Source organism: Sabethes cyaneus, chromosome 2 (genome assembly GCF_943734655.1).
Source record: "Sabethes cyaneus chromosome 2, idSabCyanKW18_F2, whole genome shotgun sequence".
Lineage (NCBI taxonomy): Eukaryota > Metazoa > Arthropoda > Insecta > Diptera > Culicidae > Sabethes > Sabethes cyaneus.
This window is the reverse complement of record NC_071354.1, coordinates 238,309,589-238,328,869: the sequence shown is the minus strand read 5'-3', so window position 1 is coordinate 238,328,869 and position 19,281 is coordinate 238,309,589. Positions and strand designations below refer to the sequence as shown.

At 40.0% G+C, this 19,281-nt stretch overlaps 1 protein-coding gene across 1 annotated transcript in view; it reads right to left on the bottom strand.

The window, feature by feature from the left end:
• Positions 1 to 2,535: 2,535 nt before the first annotated feature.
• Positions 2,536 to 19,281, bottom strand: part of LOC128737489 (SEC14 domain and spectrin repeat-containing protein 1-B) — a 63,990-nt gene continuing 47,244 nt past the window's right edge. Inside the window, exons 5-8 of the mRNA XM_053832131.1 lie at positions 12,589 to 13,227; positions 11,765 to 12,524; positions 3,689 to 3,923; positions 2,536 to 3,630 (exon numbers count right to left, since the gene is read on the bottom strand). Coding sequence (XP_053688106.1) covers positions 2,899 to 3,630; positions 3,689 to 3,923; positions 11,765 to 12,524; positions 12,589 to 13,227 — 2,366 coding nt within the window. The 3' untranslated portion in view covers positions 2,536 to 2,898. The remainder of the gene's footprint in view (positions 3,631 to 3,688; positions 3,924 to 11,764; positions 12,525 to 12,588; positions 13,228 to 19,281) is intronic.

The following is a 19,281-nucleotide window of genomic DNA, read 5'->3' as shown; positions in this document are numbered from 1 at the left end:
GATAAAATGTCCAGCAATTTTAGAGTAACATATTAATAATAATTTTTTATACGCTAAATAGTGAAAATGTGTGTAAAGTTTTAAGGTCGAATTTTCCCATACATTTCCCTTGTGATCGCCTAGCTTCACAGGCACGGACGACAATTAGATACACCAAAGCATTTGGATCCAAACGATAACCTTTGAGACCACTTTGTAAGCCACACCCCTTTTCCAATCCAATTGACAACATCGATGGCTATTGACGGCAACACCGACCCCGAAGACAAGCGGAATCAGCGGGCAATGGCCAACGTGAATCCCACACGATGCACGTTACGTTACATTTTGCATTATCCCCATCGCAGACATGCGAAATTGTTCGATAGCTTGCTCAATCAGTGTCGGACAATCGTTTAAGCAGCAGCAGCCGATATGGTTTCCTCCACCACCTACACTAGCTTACAAGTAGCAGCGGCAGTGCCAGTGACTATAAAATGGTACACTTGGTTCGCCGCCTGCTCATTTATCGCACGATCGCACTGACGGACGGTCAGTATTTATCATCGACGGCTATTGGTGGCGAAACCAACGGCATTTGGCGGCAACAACGACAGCAATCGGAGGTAAAAACGATGGCATTTTGGCGGCAGCACCGACAATTGGATGCAAATCCAAGGACTTTTGCGGCAATTAATGGCAATTCGAGGCATACCCGATGGCATTTTGGCGGCAGTTTCAATGGCAATTATCGCAAACCAACACTGAAGGCAATGGAAACGGATCGACTGACGGGCAGCAAATTCAGCAGCAGGCCATTGTGGTCTTAAATCGGACCCGTGACTTTTTCCGACCTGTATTTTACCGTACTGTGTACGGTAGCAATGAACCGATCCATGCCAAGTGCCGCGTTTTTAACCGTGTGTACCATCTCTTTGATTTCACGCTTTCAATTGACCAGTTCAAACAAAGAATTTATAATTGTGATATTTTAGGTTAAACTATGAAATTGTAAATGTGTAAATGTATTGTACTGCTTTTAATTATGTTGTATGAATATTATGTATGTAAAATTCTAAGTGTAAAAGATGATGGGTTTTTATGCCAATTTGAGAATGGTTATAATGCTCTCAACTCAAATTGGCTTTTCCCATTCACCTCATAAGCTAATCGTCAGTTGAGGATAAGTAAATAAATAAACAAAAATAAATAAACAGTTCTTATAAGAACTATAGTAATTGAAGAATGGAAAGATTTTTCTACACTTTCTAAATGGTTAATTTGTTTCATAGTTGGTAAATACGAAAGTATTCAAATCTTGAGAATATGGCGTAGAAAATAAAAATAAAAATCAAATCCATATTAGCAGCACAGTCATTTGACAGTACATAAATTTTGAAGAAATACTGTCGAAATGTGCAAGACTAGAGGCGTCATTAGTTAGAAACGAGTTTTAACCAAGCTTGCTAATCCCGCTGTACATGCGATGTCCTGAAAGAAAAGCGTCTAAACTGTTACTTCAGCCATCAGTACGGTGCTAAGTATGTATATGGTTGAATAGGAGTAGCCATCACCAGCTGAAGGATTTTCCATTCGCTATGACGGTTACAGAGACTATAGATTACAGAGGCGCCGAGACACTCAAAAACCGCTAAATTTTGAACGAAAACGGAGGGTTACCTTTATTTATGATGGTACTCTCCGTTTTGTTTCAAAATTTAGCGGATTTTGAGTGTCTCGGTGCCTCTGTAATCTATAGTCTCTGTAATGACGGTGCCGAGTTTTCGTGAGGACATGATAGGGATTTTCTAATGAGTACTAAGAAGCAAAATCAACCATTTTATTTTATCATATTCACTGCCCAGCCCATCTTACCCACACAGTGTGACACTACCAGGTGTCCGTTTCACCCCATCATTATACATTTTTTTTAAAGCGGACACAATTTTTCATTTGCAAAAAAATACCTACTTTTTCAATGCAGACGTTACTTGAAAAGGTATTAAATCGAAATACTAGAATCACTTCCAATTTTTAATTTTTCTGTACTTTATCAAAACGTGAATGTTCTAAATGATGATGGGAACGTTCCGATATCATGAGATAGCAAGATGGTTGGATGCCCTTCCAAATATTTACGATTTTTAATGCTTAACTGGTAGAATCAACCACCTGTTCGTCTTACCCACAGTTCCCCTAAACGGATAGAAATTTCATTTTTTCAAAAGGAGTCCATTTAAGGTAATTTTAAACATTTTATTTCCACCTGAGACCCGAGACAGGCCTAAATGTTTTGGGTTGAAGATTGGACAAAACAATTCTTGAAGTTTGCAAACGTTTCTCAAGCCTACGCTTTGAATTCAAATTCCTGTCTAGCTACGCTACCCATAGAACTTGCTCTTTTTCGTGATTTAACTTATTCCATGATTCATAATCGGCCGCATTAAAGTATGTAGTAGGAAGGAAAACTCATTCACGGTTAATTAAAACAACACATACACAACGTTAGACAACAACAACAATGAATTTATTTCATTTAAGTTAGATGATTAGGTAATACTTAGGCGCTGTAGGTTTTTTGTCAAAGAACTAGAAAAAGTTGGACTTTTAATTAATCGGTCGGTCTAGCATTGGTCTTAAGCAGTTTGAGGGAGTTTCACAAAAAAACCTAATAAATTAAGGGCAAGTTAGTACAAATAATACAAACAATTCAGAATGCACAATACTCTTAGACGTGTTTTTTTAGAGCTAATAGCTAAATACGTAATCTACTTACACTGAGAACACAAAAGAATTTGTTGAGATTTTACGCCCGGCGTTTGCCGGGCACACGTGCCCCTAACACTTGACTACCCGTGGTTACACAACTTGACAGCTAACTAATTGAATCATCATCCACCCCACCTCAAGCACGGCTTTTCACAGACAGCTCTTGACCGTGTGTTTGGTAATGATATTCTGATAGTAATAGGTTAGTCCGGATATCTCCTGGGCACCACCCTTGTTGAGTGTCGAAGAAGGATCCTCCAACAGCGGTACCGGACAGGTACTGCCGTTCAGGACCTCGGCTTCCAGTTTGGCACTAATGGTACTTACGTTACCGCTGTCGTCACTCGACGTCGGTGAGCTATGATGCTTGACCACCTTGGGAGTGCTTTCGGCAACGGCCACCACATTGTTGTTCCGGATGTCATTTTCGATCTGCTCGAGCTCCTCCGGGGTCAGGGCTAGGGTCAAATTCTCCCGTCGATTGATTGAGTTCAAAGCCGAACTGGAGCCGGAACTAATCAACGGAGAAGGCTGCCGGCGGCCAGTTACGGCCGCCTGAGGATCATCCGAATCCGCCTGTTCACTGGTCGAGGTTGGCGTCAGGAAACTGTGTTCGGATTCGTCGAACGACAGATTGGCAGTCGAGGAGGTTATCGTGACCCCGGAGAGCAGCTTAATCGATGGCATCGCTTCCGGGTCGGCATCTTCCGAGGAATCGTTATCCAGCGAACTGCGTTCGGTGGATTCACCACCCCACCAGGGCGATGCCCGACACTCGGAAGCCGTGTGATACGACGAAGACCGCGACTGAGGCGTACAGGTGCAATCGGATGCCGTGACGAACGATTCGTCCTCGGTGGATTTCATGCTGCAGCTCCAATCCTACGGTAGAAATAATTGTAAATATGATTTGACTTTAATTTAGTGAAGAACAACTTACGTCGCTGTGATTACTGCCATCGGCCTTTTTGTCCGAACCACTGGACGTGTCTCCGCTGCCACCGGCAGCAACACCGATCAGTTCATCATCCACGTCGTCGAATCCACCCTGGACGTCCCGCAGGACACTGTCCAGCGCTTCGGCGATCCTCGAAACCTCCGTCAACCGAGCGGAAATGGCTTCGCATGCCATTATGTTGTCCGATTCGGCGAGAACGTTTTCCGGGCTTGCCATTCTACGATCGTACACAATAAGTTAGTTTAGTTTAGTAAATAACGTTAATGCAACGAGTGCAATGATTGCAGCAAGCGAGCAAGAGAAATCACTGTTGGTCAATGACCTTCACCTAACCGAACGCACTAGCACTAGGTTAGAGACGGAATAAAATTCCCTTCGCGTCCCGAAAAACAGAAACACTTGCGACTTGCGAGAAATTAACACTTGTTTTTAAAAGAACCCTCCCGGTTGAGAATAGATTTAGTTTCACAACACCCGCGTTCCAAAATAGCTCAGTTAAATCTGACCATTCAAATCAAACTGCTGCTGCTGCAACAACTCGCGTCACTTCGCTGGCGGGTGGATGGTCCGGGCCGGGCGGCTTTCTCACTGATGACCAGTAAATCTTGAGCCGAGAAAAAAAAATCTACCATGAAAATCTCCACAACCACAGAGGATGATTGTTTGGATTTGATCGACTGCGTTGCGGTGCCGGTACAATTCGGTACTCTCGCGGCGGAGGCAAATACCGACTGATGATGATGCCGGAATGGAATAGAGAAGAACGCAGATGAATGCAGCAGCAGCATCAGCAGCAGTGGCCAGTCAGTGGTGTATTCGTTCTTTGCATTTGCATTGGCTGGTTTATGGTGTGAATTGGAGAGTTTATTCGACACACTTTAGGCTGGGAGAAAATATTTCAGCTGAGTCAAAGACTATTTTAAATAATAATTCTTAATTGATTACAACGGGACCCCTTAAACATGCAATCAACAGAAATTTCATGTAAAACAAAAAGAGTTAGGTATGTTTGGTACTACGGCTTTGATCATCCAATGAATTGATTTTCAAAATCACAGTAATCGAAGCAAGCCGCGTGTTCGCGCATTGACGTGGAAAAGTTTTCTCATCGTCCGTAAAATTAGAAGTGTTTTTTCCAGTTTTTGAGCTAAAACCTACATTTTAATGTGTTTTTGTTTCGAAGTTGTAACTGTTCGGTGAAAAAATGAATAAGTTAATATACAGTTAGTGTACCTAATAACGGTGAAACGGTTAAAGTGCTAATATGGAAATTGTCTTGGAATAGGTCTTTGAGTTCCTGGTAATTGGTTTCGTCAGATAAGTTTTGGCTCAGTGATCCAAACTGTAGCAAAAGGAAAAGGTTTGAACAATTTTTGGAACAAGGTAAGTTTGCAACTAAGCTATGCTCGCAAGGAGCTCTAATCCTGTCCATCTAGATACGGAACAATGATAGAGTGGGTCTTTTTAATGTAGGGTTCTTCATTTATAAAATTAGCTTATAAATTTCTGAAATATTTCATTAAAAGGTGGGGCACCCGACTTTTCAGGAGCATATTTTGGTTTGGAAAAACTGGAATTATCATAGGATGGCGAATCTATTTTTACTTATCACAAAAAATACCGGCCGATTAGGTTGCCGGTTCCGGGTACAATTGAATTTAAATCAAATTGAACTAGAAATTAAACTCGGATCTGAACTAGCAATTAGAGTTAATATCACATTTCATATCGAACATGAAACTAGACTTCAATTTGAACTAATTTGAGCTGACCACACATCTATTTTCCGGGACAGTTCCGGATTCGGACGACTTGTTCAGGAAAATGCTCCACATTGATTAACTTTTTTACCGTGCCAGTTGAATATTGAAATGCTCAGACATACGCTATAGGTTGAACAGATTTATTCGGGAAATTTTGAAATAAAAAAGTCAAGAAATTCTCTATTAACGAAGAGTTGTTGAAACAAGTATATTCAACTGAAAATTTGTAATTGGCTGTACTGCAAACCCAGTTTAGTAAAATAAGTCATTCAATACGTATCGCATTCGTCTAGAAAAAAACTGATTAGCTTAAACTAATTTAGAACTTGGACTAGCGGTTAACATGGAATGAAAATGAACATGGAATTCAAATTGTTCTTAAAATTGGAGTTTGGATTTGGCTCAAAATTGAACCTAAATTTGGCATTAAATTAGACTTGAAATTAGGTTCAAAATCGGACATGCAACTGAACTGGACATTGGACATTAAATTAGTCTTACATTAGGACTAAGTTGAACTTCGAAATTTTACTTCAAACCGGACATGGATATTAAATTAGACATAAAGTTTTTCTTGAATTAGAAAATGACATTCTATTTCTTATTCTCTCACATTCATCTCTTTTCTGTACCATTCTATCTCTTTTCCAGAGCCGTTTTTCTACATTTTGTTCCGTCCTTTGTTTCTTCTATTTTGTAGCGTTTTCTCGATTTTTGCTCTCATTTTCTTTCGGGTTTCCCTTTCTTCTGACCCGTGTTTCCTGTTCCGTTTTTCTTCGTTTCCTGTCCCATTTTTTCAGTTTCCAGTCCTGTGTTTCCTAATGTTTTCACTGGTTTTTTCTTGTTTTCTTTCTCCATTTTCCATTTTCTGCTGCGAATTGATTCATATGGTCGGTGTTGTCAGGCAGAACCAAGTGACAAAATTCTGACTTTGAGAAAAATGCATTCAAAATTTGCTGCTCTGTATGGTTCATAGCAATCAATCGTTCGAAATCATCTTATAACTTTGGCTGTTTGCAACATTTATGTTGTCTGATTAGAGTAATAGGTTGCTTAGAGAATTCTTGATCGTTTGTTGTCATTAACTCGTTTACCCGTTTTTTTAAATTTTGCGACTTGGTTCGGACTGATTTAACACCGACCATATGATATCGCGACAAGTAATCGAGTTAAGCAGGCGAGTCAATTAGTCGAATCAAGCAGTCGAGTAGTCCAGTCGAGCAGTTGAGTCGAGTAGTCCAGTCGAGATACTGAATCGAGCAGTTAAGTCGAGCTGTCGAATCAAACAGAAGTCAAGCAGATGAGTCGAGCAGTCAAATCGAGCAGTTTAGTCGAGCAGCTCAACAAGCTGTTTAGTCAAGCAGTAGAGTTGGACAGTTGAACCGAGCAGTCGAGTCGAGCAGTTAAGTCAAGTAGTCCAGTCGAGCAGTTGAATCGAGTAGTCAGGTCGAGCAGTTCATTCGAGCAGTCCAGTCGAGCAGTTAATTCGAGTAGTCCAGTCAATTAGTTAAATCGAGTAGTCTAGTCTAGCAGTTGAATCGAATGGTTTAGCAAGCAGTCGAGTCAAGCGGTTAAGTCGAACAGTTGAGTCGAGTAGTTGAGGCGAGTAGTCCAGTTGAGCAACTGAGTCGAGCAGTCGAGTTGGACAGTTGAACCGAGTAGTGTCGAGCAGTTTAATCGAGAAGTCCAGTCGAGCAATTTAATCGAGCAGTTAAGTCAAGTAGTTCAGTCGAGCAGTTGAATTTAGTAGTCTGGTCGAGCAGTTGAGTCGAGCACTCAAATCGAACAGTTTAGTCACGCAGTCGGGTCAAGGTTAGGGTCAGTCGAGCAGTTAAATGGAACAGTTGAGTCGAGCGGTTCAGTCGAGTAGTCCAGCCGAGCAGTTGAATCGAACAGTTAAGTCGAGCTGTCGAATCAAACAGTTAAGTCAACCAGTTGAGTCGAGCAGTCGGGTTGAGTGGCTAAGTCGAGCAGTCTAGTCGAGCTGATGAATCAAGCTGTCAGTTGAGTCGAGCAATCAAATCGAGTAGTCTATTTGAGCAGTTGGATCGAGTAATCGGGTTGAGCAGTTGAGTCGAGCAGCCGATTCGAATAGTCCAATCGAGTAGTTGAGTCAAGCAGTTTATTCGAGCAGTTGAGTCGAGTAGTCCAGTCGAACAGTGGAATCAAGCAGTTGAATCGAGCAATTGAGTTGAGCGTCGAGTCGAACCGTTGAGTCGAGCAGTCTAGTCGAGCAGATAAATCATGCTGTACAGTCAAGCAGTCGAATCTAACAGTCCAGTTCAATCGTGCAGTTAAGTCGAGCAGTCTGGTAGAGTAAATCAAGCAAATGTGTCAAGCCGTCAAATCGAGTGGTTGAGTCGAGCAGTCCACTCGAGCAGTTAATCGAGCTGTTCAGTCAAGCAGTCAAGTCGATCTGTCCAATCAAGCAGTTGAGTCGAGCAGTCGAATCGAACAGTTCAGTCGAGCAGTTCAGTTAAGCAGACCAGTCGAGCAATCAAATCGAGCAGTCTAATTGACCAGTCCAGTCGAGCAGTCTAGTCAACCAGTTGAGCAATCGAGCAGTCGCCTAGCAGTCGACTAGTTAGCTGACTGAGAATACACCCATTGCTACGAAAGCATGACGTCATGTCAGGGACCTGTTTTTAGTTTTATTGTACTCTTATGCCAGTTTTCAAGGCCAATTTTGGTCTTAACTGCCCTCATAAAAGTGTAATAAAACCCAAATTGATACTTGAGTTATGACGTCCTGTCAGAGACCTGGTTGTTGGTACAGACATAAGCCCCTTATATAAATAGATAACAGAGGTTTTTTTGTTTCGATTTCACTTGTCGTTGTTTTTCGATTACTTCTTTCCTGCTCCTTTACTATCCTGTTTTTCTCCTTTCTCATTCTCTCTTATTGTGTCCTGTTTTTCCTGCTTTGACAGATCACGCTCTGTTCTGCTTTCTCATCTTATGTCTTTCGTGTTCTGTTTTCTCGGGTACGAAATCGCTAAATTGTCGTTTTTGAACATCTGATTTTGGAACTTCTTGTTGTCGTATTTTTGACGGCTTTTTGTCGTCTTTTTTACAGTTTTGCCTTTGTTTTTTATTATCTTTTCATCGTATTTTCTCGCTGTTTTGGCATTTTTGTTGACCAGCTGAAGCTAGGACATTTTTGTTGTTTGTCTTTGCGTCATTTTTCATCCTCTTGCTTGTTTACACAACAACAAAAATATTTTTACAGTCTTTTAATCGTTCTTTCGTTGTCTTTGCATTTTTTATAATTTTTTGAAGACTTTTAACTTTTTGTTATTTTCGCCATCTTATTGTTGTTTTTGCAACGCTTTTCATTATTGTTTGTCATTTCTTTGCTGTACACTCTTTGTACTCGTTGTATCCATGTCATCTCTATTTTGTATTTTTGATGTCTTTTTACCATCCTCTGAATTTCGTCCTCGCTCGTTTTTTTGGACGTCTGCTTTCGGTATTTTTATTGTTTTTTAAGGCTTTTTGCTTTTTTGTCGTGTGAATTGTTGGTGTTACGGCGTATTTTTGTCGGCGCCGTGCAGTTTTTTTGGCGTATGTTCGTAATTTTGTCGTTGTCGTTTTGCATGTTTTGCTTTTCTGTCGTTTCGTTTTGTCACTGTTTTAGCGTGCTCTCATCGTATTTTTTTTGTCTTTTTTGACTCTTTTTATCTCCTTTTTTATTCGTTTTATGTTTTTAGCCGTTCCATTTTTCCACTTTTTGATTCCACTTTTGTTCGTTTTTATCTGTCTCTTTTATTCTGTTTTTGGCTCACCTTTTTTTACCCATTTTTCCTCCTTTCCTGACTCGTGTTTTGTTGTTTGCTGTGCTTAAATCGACTTTTTTACTTTTTTTCAAGCCCCGGTTTTGGTCTATTTTTGATTTTTTACTCTTTTCCTACCGTGTCTTTCGTTTTCGTCTGTTCCTGTTCGTCTTATTATGTCCTATTTTTTCCTCCTTTGACGGATCACGTTCTATTTTTCGGCTTTTGTCTTCGTTTTCTTTTGTTTCCTTCTGTATTTTTTATTTTGTCTCACTTTTCCTCCTTTTCTATTCCCGTTTGTTCATTTTTCTCTTCCCGTATTTTCTCCTTTTCTGTTCCTGCTTTTCTATTTGTTTTTTCTCTCTTTATTCCGTTTTTTTTCTTTTTTGTCCAGTTTATCCTCATTTTTGCTTTCGGTTTCTTTACGATTTTGACGTAAAACTACGACTTTCCGCAGGGTGTATTTCCATAATTTCGATTCTGGTCGCCATACATTTTCTTTGCGATCGCCGTGCTTTTCAAGCAGGTACGACAGTTATCTTTACAATCTGTTTACTATGACTTCGATTATGCTTTTTATGCTTTTAGAAAAAATGGGACAGAGTCTCCTAGTCTCGATAGGTCGCAGATTTTTTAAGGCTATTAAACCTAGACCAAATTGATGTCTTTGCTCAGAAAGTGCACCAGAAAAAGTGGCAAAATAATCCCCTCAACCCAATAAGATTTCTTACGACCGCGATTAAGCCTGTCCAGCAGTACAGAACGCACGGCAAGACTTTCTGCAGTGACTTTCAGTGATCTGCAGTTAAGTACGAACGAACATTTCCAAAAGTTCTTCAAAGATCTAGTTCTGCAGTGTTTGTTTTCGGGAAAATGGGATTCGTATGCTTTCGATTCCTCCCCACAGCAGTCACCAACTTCAACCATTAGTTTGCTATTTTAAGGTTTTCAGATGCCTGCAGCAATTGGTTGGCAGTAGAAATTGATAAAGCGATAAACGCCTCCAAGATTTGTGAGGTTGTGTCATTGAACTCTGAAATATTCATTGATGGGAAGTTTGAACCAAGCACGGTAAGAGATATTCCACAATGTCCTAATCCTAATGGACACTTTACTTAAAAAGCATAGTGAACCGAAGGGTTACGGAGCTCCAAACTCACTTCAACTTCAGGAATAATAGATTTTAGCGGATTGGATCATGACGAACCAGTGGAACATTCAAAGCGATTGAATGAGACTCGTGTAAAGATTCGACCACTTCCATAGCGCGAGAGCCCACAACAAAGGCATCCCGGACGTTGAGCTCCTCTGTTCCTGGTGCCTATTTGGTTGTTGGAGAGAAACGATTTCGTTACACGGTCATCCAGAATCTTTAATACAAAATACGCTGTCACCTTATCGCAACCCTCGCCGCATTTCGAACGGATTCGAGAGTGTCCCCTAGATGCGTACGAAATACATCAGACTGTGTCTGATATTTCAATTTATCCGGAAAACCGTCTTCGTGCGTCATCTGCCGTAGCTGGTCTCGATCGACTGTATCGTATGCTGCTTTGAAATCAATAAAGATGGCATGCGTGGGCACTTTGTATTCGTAAAATTTCTACCAGATTTGTCCGATGGTAAAAAATTGGTCTGTAGTCGCGCGATCTCCGCATTAAACCCGCTTGATAGTACCCTGATAATAGAAGAGTACCTTGTAGGCGGCGTTTACCACGCCGGCGGCTACGGCAGTCGAGCCGATCACTCTTTTTGTAGGTCGTCCTCCTAAATCTTGGGCTCTACCCAGTGTAGAGCCGATGACAACTCTGCTGGTAGGCAGTCAGTGCCGGCGGCTTTGATGATCTTCAGCACCCTGATATCTCGTTTGACTTCTTGGAGATCAGCAAGCACAGACTAATTTTGAATCCCATGTAAGAACGGGCACTCAGCTAGTTGATCAACAGAACAATGAGCAGAAAAAAACTGTCTAGTTTCTTTGGATTTCAAAATTCAATGGTAATAGTTAAGCCTGCTTTAGTTCAGCATATTCGGCACAAAAAAGACATGTAATATGAGACTACAGAATCCAAAATTAAATTCCAAAAAAAATCACACTATAGAAAAAAAAGCATAACAAAATTTCTTAATCAAGTTTTTCATTTTCTTCTGCTATACGAATTATGTTTGAAATGTGAGCACGGCAGTCCTACAGCCCTGACGGAGCAGGAAGCTTTATATGGTTTATTAATAAATCAGTGGCAGTGGCTGACGTTGTATCGGCTTAATGAGCATACGAAACGCCACGCCGGACGGGCCAGACTGTCTATACGGCATTCACACCGAAATGCAATGAAACCAGAAAAGAGTGGAAATACATCTAATTCGAAAACAGCTGACTGCTTAAACGCTTTAGTTTAGCAATATTTCGTCGAGCACTGCCGAACGTATGTTTGCGACTGTTTAGCGACAAAAAATTCCCCAATAATAGTGATTTCTCTTTTTCTCTGCGCTGAATAAGTATACAAAACCACTCAACTTACGTCTCACACCGATCATCCAGCAGGAACGGTTCTTTCAGTCTCGTTTTCAGCAGTCTTCCCAGCCGAACCATACGGCCCACCTCCACTAGCAGTCGCTCCCGGCTGCCGAGACATTTTCTCAGCCGCACTTTCCGCCGGTTGGCCTCCTCGATGTCACCGATCCGCAGTACGTTCTCCTTCAGCTCGTACAGTTTGGTGCAATGCTCCTCGACGCTTCGGTGAAATACGGCCGATACGCGAAGTCGCGTCATCTGCTCCTGACTGACGGCCTGGAACTTTTTCCACGTTCCCTGCAGATGCTGGGTCATCTCTATGTTGCGATCCGTTTCCAACTTACAGGATTGCCGCAGTGCTAGAGAAGCATTCAGCAACTGACAACCGTAGTTGTAGGTACCTTTACCGGTTTCCTGAAAAGTTTGATGCTCGTCCTTCTGCGCCTGTATTTCGTAGACATTCGCTCCCACGTGGGTGTGCGAACGAATCATCACCTTGTACAGGTCATCCATCCACTGGAGGGCCGTTTCCGCATCCATTTCGTACTTGTAGATGTGCGTGATTTGATCCAAGGTCAGCTTCTGGAGTTCTACACTTTCAACGAAAATTCGCGATCGCGAAATCGTAGCATCCAGGATGTCCCGTACGTTCGCAATATCTTCGCTGTAGTCCACGTTCACTTCCCGTCCGACGGCGTCCTTCACCGGCATCAAGAGGATGTCGCTCAGCTTTTCGCCCTCCTTGATAATTTCCTTCTCGACAGTATCTAAGTCACAGAAAAAAAAAAACAGATAATTAAACGGATAACAAAAATTTAAATCCCATCTCACCCAATGTTTGTTGACTATCCTTCAATCTTTGCAGTTTGGCATTTGCCAGGTCGAAATCCTCCACCTTGTCGCCCATAATCAGCGACTGGAAAACTTCGCTCGTTCGGTCGAAGTACTCCGCAACCAGCCGGTAGAAGCGCACCGAAGTGATCAGCACGTTCCGCCGTCGTTCCAGCCGCTGGGCGAAACTCCGACAGACAAAGTCCATCCACTCCCGCTGGGACATCAGATCCTTGTAGGCCTCCGAATCCTTCATCTTTGGAAAGTTATCGATCTTGTAGATTAGCTCCGCGTAAAACCCGTACGTTTTCCAGCACTGCAGCTCGAGTATCTCGTGCTCCAGGCGCAGTTTATCGGCCGTCGTGACATCGTAGCCCACCTTTAGCTGGGCGTTCAGCATCGCTTCCGCCGTGGTTAGGATCCAGTTGGTTACGTACGAAACGCCCTCCTCGAGGGTTGCCAGCTCTCGGAGTTCTTCGACGTTGCATTCCAGCTCGTGTAGGGCCAAATTCAGCGCCGACTGCTTTCGATCCATGGTGTTGAGCATCAGTTTGACTGATTCTCGCCCATCCAGCAGGTCCTGCGATATGAACGGTTTTGTACTCTGCAGGTCACCGATGTGGACCAGCAGTTTGTTTCCTGTTGCCGGGGGAGGTAAAACAAAAAAAAAATATTTTTAATTAGTGTTCTAATTTTAGCGAAAATTCGGAATTTTTGTAAAAAGTTTTACTGTGATAATACTTTGAAGCATGAGATGTCCAACCATGAAATAGGAATATATTTAGCAACAAAGAAATAACGAAGAAATACCATTCTGACAGATATGGTGATTTATCCAAATTAGAATATAGTACATAGGCATAGTATATGGACCCAATAAATTCAAACTCCATTAGAAATTTTCGAGAATTTGCTGGTTTCAAACATTCATAATTCTTGAACCAAAGCAAAGCCTTGGGTATAAATGTCTATCAGACTTTTCGCTTCTTTGTCAATACAGATTATCAACACAACATTGTTTCATAACTTTCCTTTCCATAACCATGGCTTGTAAAAAGAGCGGTTATAAAAAAAAATCTTAACCAGATTATCTACATGGTTTTCTACAACTTGTACATAAAATTATTTTTCTTAGGCTAGAAATGCAAAGGTTATCAGAACATAACCTAAACTATTCGATTAATTGATGCTCGAATGATCCATATCAATGCTCTTAACGGTAAATTTAATGCTCCATTGTTTCATAAGAAAAAAATGTTGTTCTGCTAGCTTAAAACAAAGTTGGCAGAACAATGTCCGGAAATAATTACGACAAATTTCGCAGTCACCTGCTCGAGTACAGGACAAATGCAGGGCCAGTTGCTACAATTGCTGCAAGCTAGCTGAGTACTGGGACTATAATCCAAAGGCATCCCAAGAACGATGGAAGAAAACCTTACTCGGTCAGAAATAATCAAGTAATCTTGTATTTCACATGATTTAATCATAACGCACACTTTTAAGTAGTTAAGTAGTTTCCTACTAAAACTGAGTGTCCACTTTATAATTAAGGAGCAGTCTTTACATCCCAATTTACAATGTTGGGAAAACTCTGGCCACATTGTCAAGCTTACTTTAGTGTGGACCTCTTTAGTTTTATAGCTGCTTTATTGCCGTTTGGTTTTCGCAAATTCCGACTTTTTACCATTTAAGCTATTTTACCATTTAAGAATGACTTAATATCCCAAGTAACATTTTGGGTTTTATTATACTCTCATAATGGGATTTATGACCAATTTTGGTCATAAAAACCACCATAAGAGTGAAATAGAACCTTCATTGTTACTTGGGATGTTTACCACGACCCTGAGGCAGAATAAGCGCCAGAAGGACAGTGATCGTAAAGAGCTAGAACAACTATTCCCATTAGACCATTAGACCATTGAGATGCGCAAGTTCTATGAGAAGGTGAACCAATCTTCGGGCCATTTTTGGGCTTCATTTCTAGTTATTTTCCAGGCTTTCCATCTTGCCTTTCGTCCCGCCTTTCTTCGGCTTTCTTCTTACTGGCAATTTTCTACCTTTATTTCTAGTCTATTTTCTATCTTTTTCTGGACTACTTTTTGGTCTTTTTTAGCCTGTTTTGCCTTTTTTCTGGTCTTTTTGTGGCTTCTTAATAAGTTTATTTTACGGCCATTGTCTAGCTTATATGTTGTTTTTTAAGCGTTTTCTTGTCTTTTTTCTGGCCTTTTTGTTTTTTACCTATTTCACCTTGTTTTTAAACAGTAACATTTTCTAGTCTTTTGGTTAGTCTTCTTTTTGATCTTTTTTCAAATTTATTTCTGAGCATTTTTAACCTTCTTTCTGATCTTATTTCTAACCTTTATTTTGGTCTTCTTTGTGGTCTTTATTGTCGCCTACCTTCAGCCCTTTTTCTTGACCTTTTTAGTGACCTATTAGTGTTTTTTTCTACAGCCTTCTTTCTGGCCTACTTTTTAGCCATTTTCAAGTCTTTTCTAACTTTATGTATAAATTCCTAGCCTTCTTTCTGGTAATTTTCAGTTCTTCTATGAGACCTTCCTTCCCGTTTTTTTTTCGGGCCTGTCTTCGGGTATTCTTTATCGTTTTCTTTGGTATTCTTTCCGTCCTTTCTATGACTATCATGAATAACTGGCCTTCATTATGGTGTTGTTACCATTTTTTCCAACGTTTAATTTGGCATATTTCTGGTCTTTTTCCGACCATTTTCCGGCATTTTATGTGACCTTAACATTTGCCTTTTCTAAATTTTTTTCTACGCTTTTTCGAAGGTTTTTTTACTAGCCTTCTTTTGTCCTTTTGTAGCATTTTCTCTGGCTTTCTTTTTAGTGTGTTTTAGGATCATTTTCTGACCTTTTTGGACCTTTTCTCTGATTTTTTCTTACCGTCCTTCTAGCCTTTTTTCTGACCTTTTCAACACCCTCATTTAGCCTTCCTTGTGGCCTTCTTTTTGACTTTTTGACTAGCCGTTTTATGGACCTTTTCAGCCTTATTTTTGTTCCTCGCTCGTGCCGTAATTCTGGTACTCTTTCTGAGCTTCTTTCTGGCTTTATCCTGCCTTTTATTCTTCTGGCTTTTTACTCAAATATTCTTTCTGGCCTTATTTCAGGCCCAATCGTTTCGGCCTTCTCTGTAATCATCTTTCGGACCATTTTTCTTCATGGTGTTTTGTCGAGTCTTTTTTATCGCGTCTTATCTGGCCTTTTTTCTGATTCTTGCTGCACTTTTTCTTGTTTTTTTCTAGCCTTTTTGGGCTCTCTTTCTGGTCGTTTTTATGACCTTATTTAGCGCGTTTATTTCGTTTTCTTTCTGGCCTTCATTTTGGCCTTTTTCTAGTTAATTTCTGGAACTTTTTTAGCCTGTTTTCTGAACTTAACTGAACTTTTCTGAACACAAGGTATCAAGTGTTCGGAATCGAATTAGCTAAGTTTTGTAGCAGCCTCTTATGTGCAACTCAAACTGCAAATATATTTCTCTAAGAATTTGTTTTATATAATCAAGTTATTACTTACAACGATTTGCCAATCCTCATTCTCCTACACACCGTTTCTGACCTATATTGCCTCGCCTCGTTTTTGCTACCGGTTTACAATAACGCGGTTCGGCTATTTACATATGAGCAATTAATTTTAATTATTTATTTTATAATAGCATTTAGTCTCACTTGCTTTAGTTTCCAATTTACCAATTAATTTTACCAATCTTAATTTAGAGGCGTGAATAACAAATTTAGAATGAAACAAACTTAGAATTAGATGCATGAAATTTCAGCTCTAGCTTTAACATCTATTCTCCTTATTAATTTCTTATTCATTGTGCTTTATATTTTTCTTCTGACATAACTTCCGTTGTCAGCAACCAAATGTCACTTTTGTTCCCCGAGGGGTAAGCTTTTTGCATTGGCCTGCTTCGCAGCAGTGTTAATACCTTGTTTCTGGGTTTATCCTGTATTTTTGACCAATTTTTCTGGTTTTTGGCATCAATGCTGTTTTTTAGATATTTTTTCTAGATTTTTTCTGAAATTTTGTTGGTCTCCTTTCTGGTGTGCTTCTTAGCCTACTTTCTTGCCTTTTTTCGCGCCTTTCTTTAATCTACCTCTTGACCCTTTTTTATCCTTTTTCTGGCTTTTTTTGTGACTTCTTGTTATGATTTCTTTTGAGACCTTTTACTAGCTGATATTTTTGGCATTTTTATTGCCTTCTTGCTGGTTCTCTTTTAGATATTTTTCTTGTTTTTATTTTAATTTCAGATCTATTTTCTGGACTGTTCACTGAATATATTTCTGGCCTTTTTCTTTCAACAATCTATTTCTGGCCATATTTGGCCTATTTTCTCTGGTCTTCCTTCTGGATTTTGTCCTCGTCTTGCTCCTGATTTTTTACGCGCCTGTCACTAGCCTTCTTGCAGGCTTTTTTTCTGGCATTTTTCTTAACTTTTATCTAGACCGTTTTCTGGCCGTTTTACTGATCTTTTTACTAGCTTTTTTGGTGGTCTTGTCGTGTAATTGTTTATGAATATTTTTGCACCGTGACCGCTCCTAATTCTGCGCATTTTTCTTTATATAAGTATTTTTTAACATTGTGCATAACTATGATCATTGCGTTATTTTTTTTATAAATGTCTGTTGAATATTACGCCATTATTCACAAACGGGTCGTAATATTTGAGAGCGAAATAATCTAATGTGAAACTGAAAGTATTTTATATGACAGAAAACATCGTCACTAGCACCAACACTAAGATTGTTCTTCTAGAAAATTAACAAATTTATGATCGAAAATCTTTGCAATCATCAAATTACCCAGCATAATTAGAAAGAATAATTAATTTTAGTCACGTTTTAGACAAAAAGAGTGATTGCATGCATTGCTTTCCTTAGAAAAATGCGATGCAATAATGCGCAGATTTAGGCACAGATTTTTTATTCATGTTCCAAATTCTGCGCAGTAATGTATCCTACGAAGAAATCGCGAAAGAATACGCAACCTCACCCAAAAGGCTGTGGTTTAGAGGCATGAAAATTCAAGTAGAATCTATAACTTGCATCGATTGGCATCCTGTGCTGTGTCTCAGGGTCCGAACCTACGAGCGCCAATTGATGAAACCATGTCTTCCATTTTTTTTAATGTCATTTTGGTTTAACCTCAAGGGGCTGTCAGAGAGTGGGGAAGTGGTTTCTACATGAAAACACAATTTTTAGTATTAGTTTACAGTGTAATGTTCAGTATGCAGAAAACCCGAATCAATTCACCCTTCACGTTAGCGAGAATAAAATATTTAAAATGAGGCAATCAACATGATAGCAATATTCCTTTGCCAACCGGACAGCACAAGAAGGCCGGATCATGGATTTAATTATGGTAATGGCTATTGCCGGATTTTTTGGTGTGCTTTCAGCATCACATAGACATAAACAGCATGGCAGGAGTATTTATTTTCACTTTTTAGGTGCGCAGAATTAGGAGCAAACATGCGCAGAATTAGGAACATGGGCAAGAAAGTGCGCAGAATTAGGCACAATGGTTAAGTTTACAAAACGAAAAATATACTTAATTATTGATCGATTTTTAATTCCCATATTTTTTACCGGATATTATAGACCGTAGCACTACACGTTGAGGCTAACCACGTTGTTAATTTAAATCTATAATACTTAGAATAGCGGAGGTATCATAAAAATATCTTAACTGCGCAGAATATGGTTCACGGTATCCCTTTTCTAGACTTTTTCTTACTGTCTGTCTGGTTTTCTATCTAACTTTTTTTTTATACATTTTGTTTTTTGACCTTTTTTTTGGCTTTCTTTTTGGCTCACTTTTTTACTTTCTTCCAGTCTCCCTACCTTTTTTCATCCAAGTAAATAGACTTTTGTTAAAAGTATTCTTTCTGGCCTTGTTTCTGACTTTCTATCAAGGATTTCTTCTGACTTCATTCTTGTTCTTCTTTCTGTCTTTCTGTCTTTCCATCTGTCTGTCTTTGTGTGTTTTAATACTTTCCATCCCACACCAAAGCCTGATATGTGACAGACGATGAGAAAAACTTGGTCACAAACGCTCGTGTTCGTTGACAGGTGGAAGAAGTTCTTCGAAGTGCGTCTCAATGGTGATATAGTACAAGGAGACGGAACGGAAGTTACCCTCCCAAGTAATAATTTGGGTTTTATTACACTCTTATTATGGCATTAGAGACTAAAATTGGTCATGAAAACCGTCATATGAGTACGATAAAACTCACATTGTTGCTTGGGCTGAGAATGCCTATAAGCGATAACAGCTGGCGGCTCTCGATCTCGAAACCGCCGGAAAGGACGGACTCCTGGCAGAGCTCTACAAAAATGGCCAAGTTCCACTAGCACCGGCACTTCACTAGGTAATTTCAAGGATCTGGGAGGAGGAGAAACTACCGGAGAAGTAGATGGAAGTTGTAGTCTGTCCCACCTACGAAAATGGCGATCGGCTAGATTGATGTAATTACCGCTGCATTACGCTAGTCAACGCCGCACAGTGAGACCATTCTGTAAAAAGCCGGTCAAAAGTCTTTTCTCGCCTTTCCTGAAGTTTTTCACCTGCTCTTCGGCGAAAATACTTAAAATAGTATTTTGCATCTCTTCTCTTTTTTGCACAATTAGATATTAAGGGGATATCACACTTGAAAAAATTAACTTTTTGTATGAAC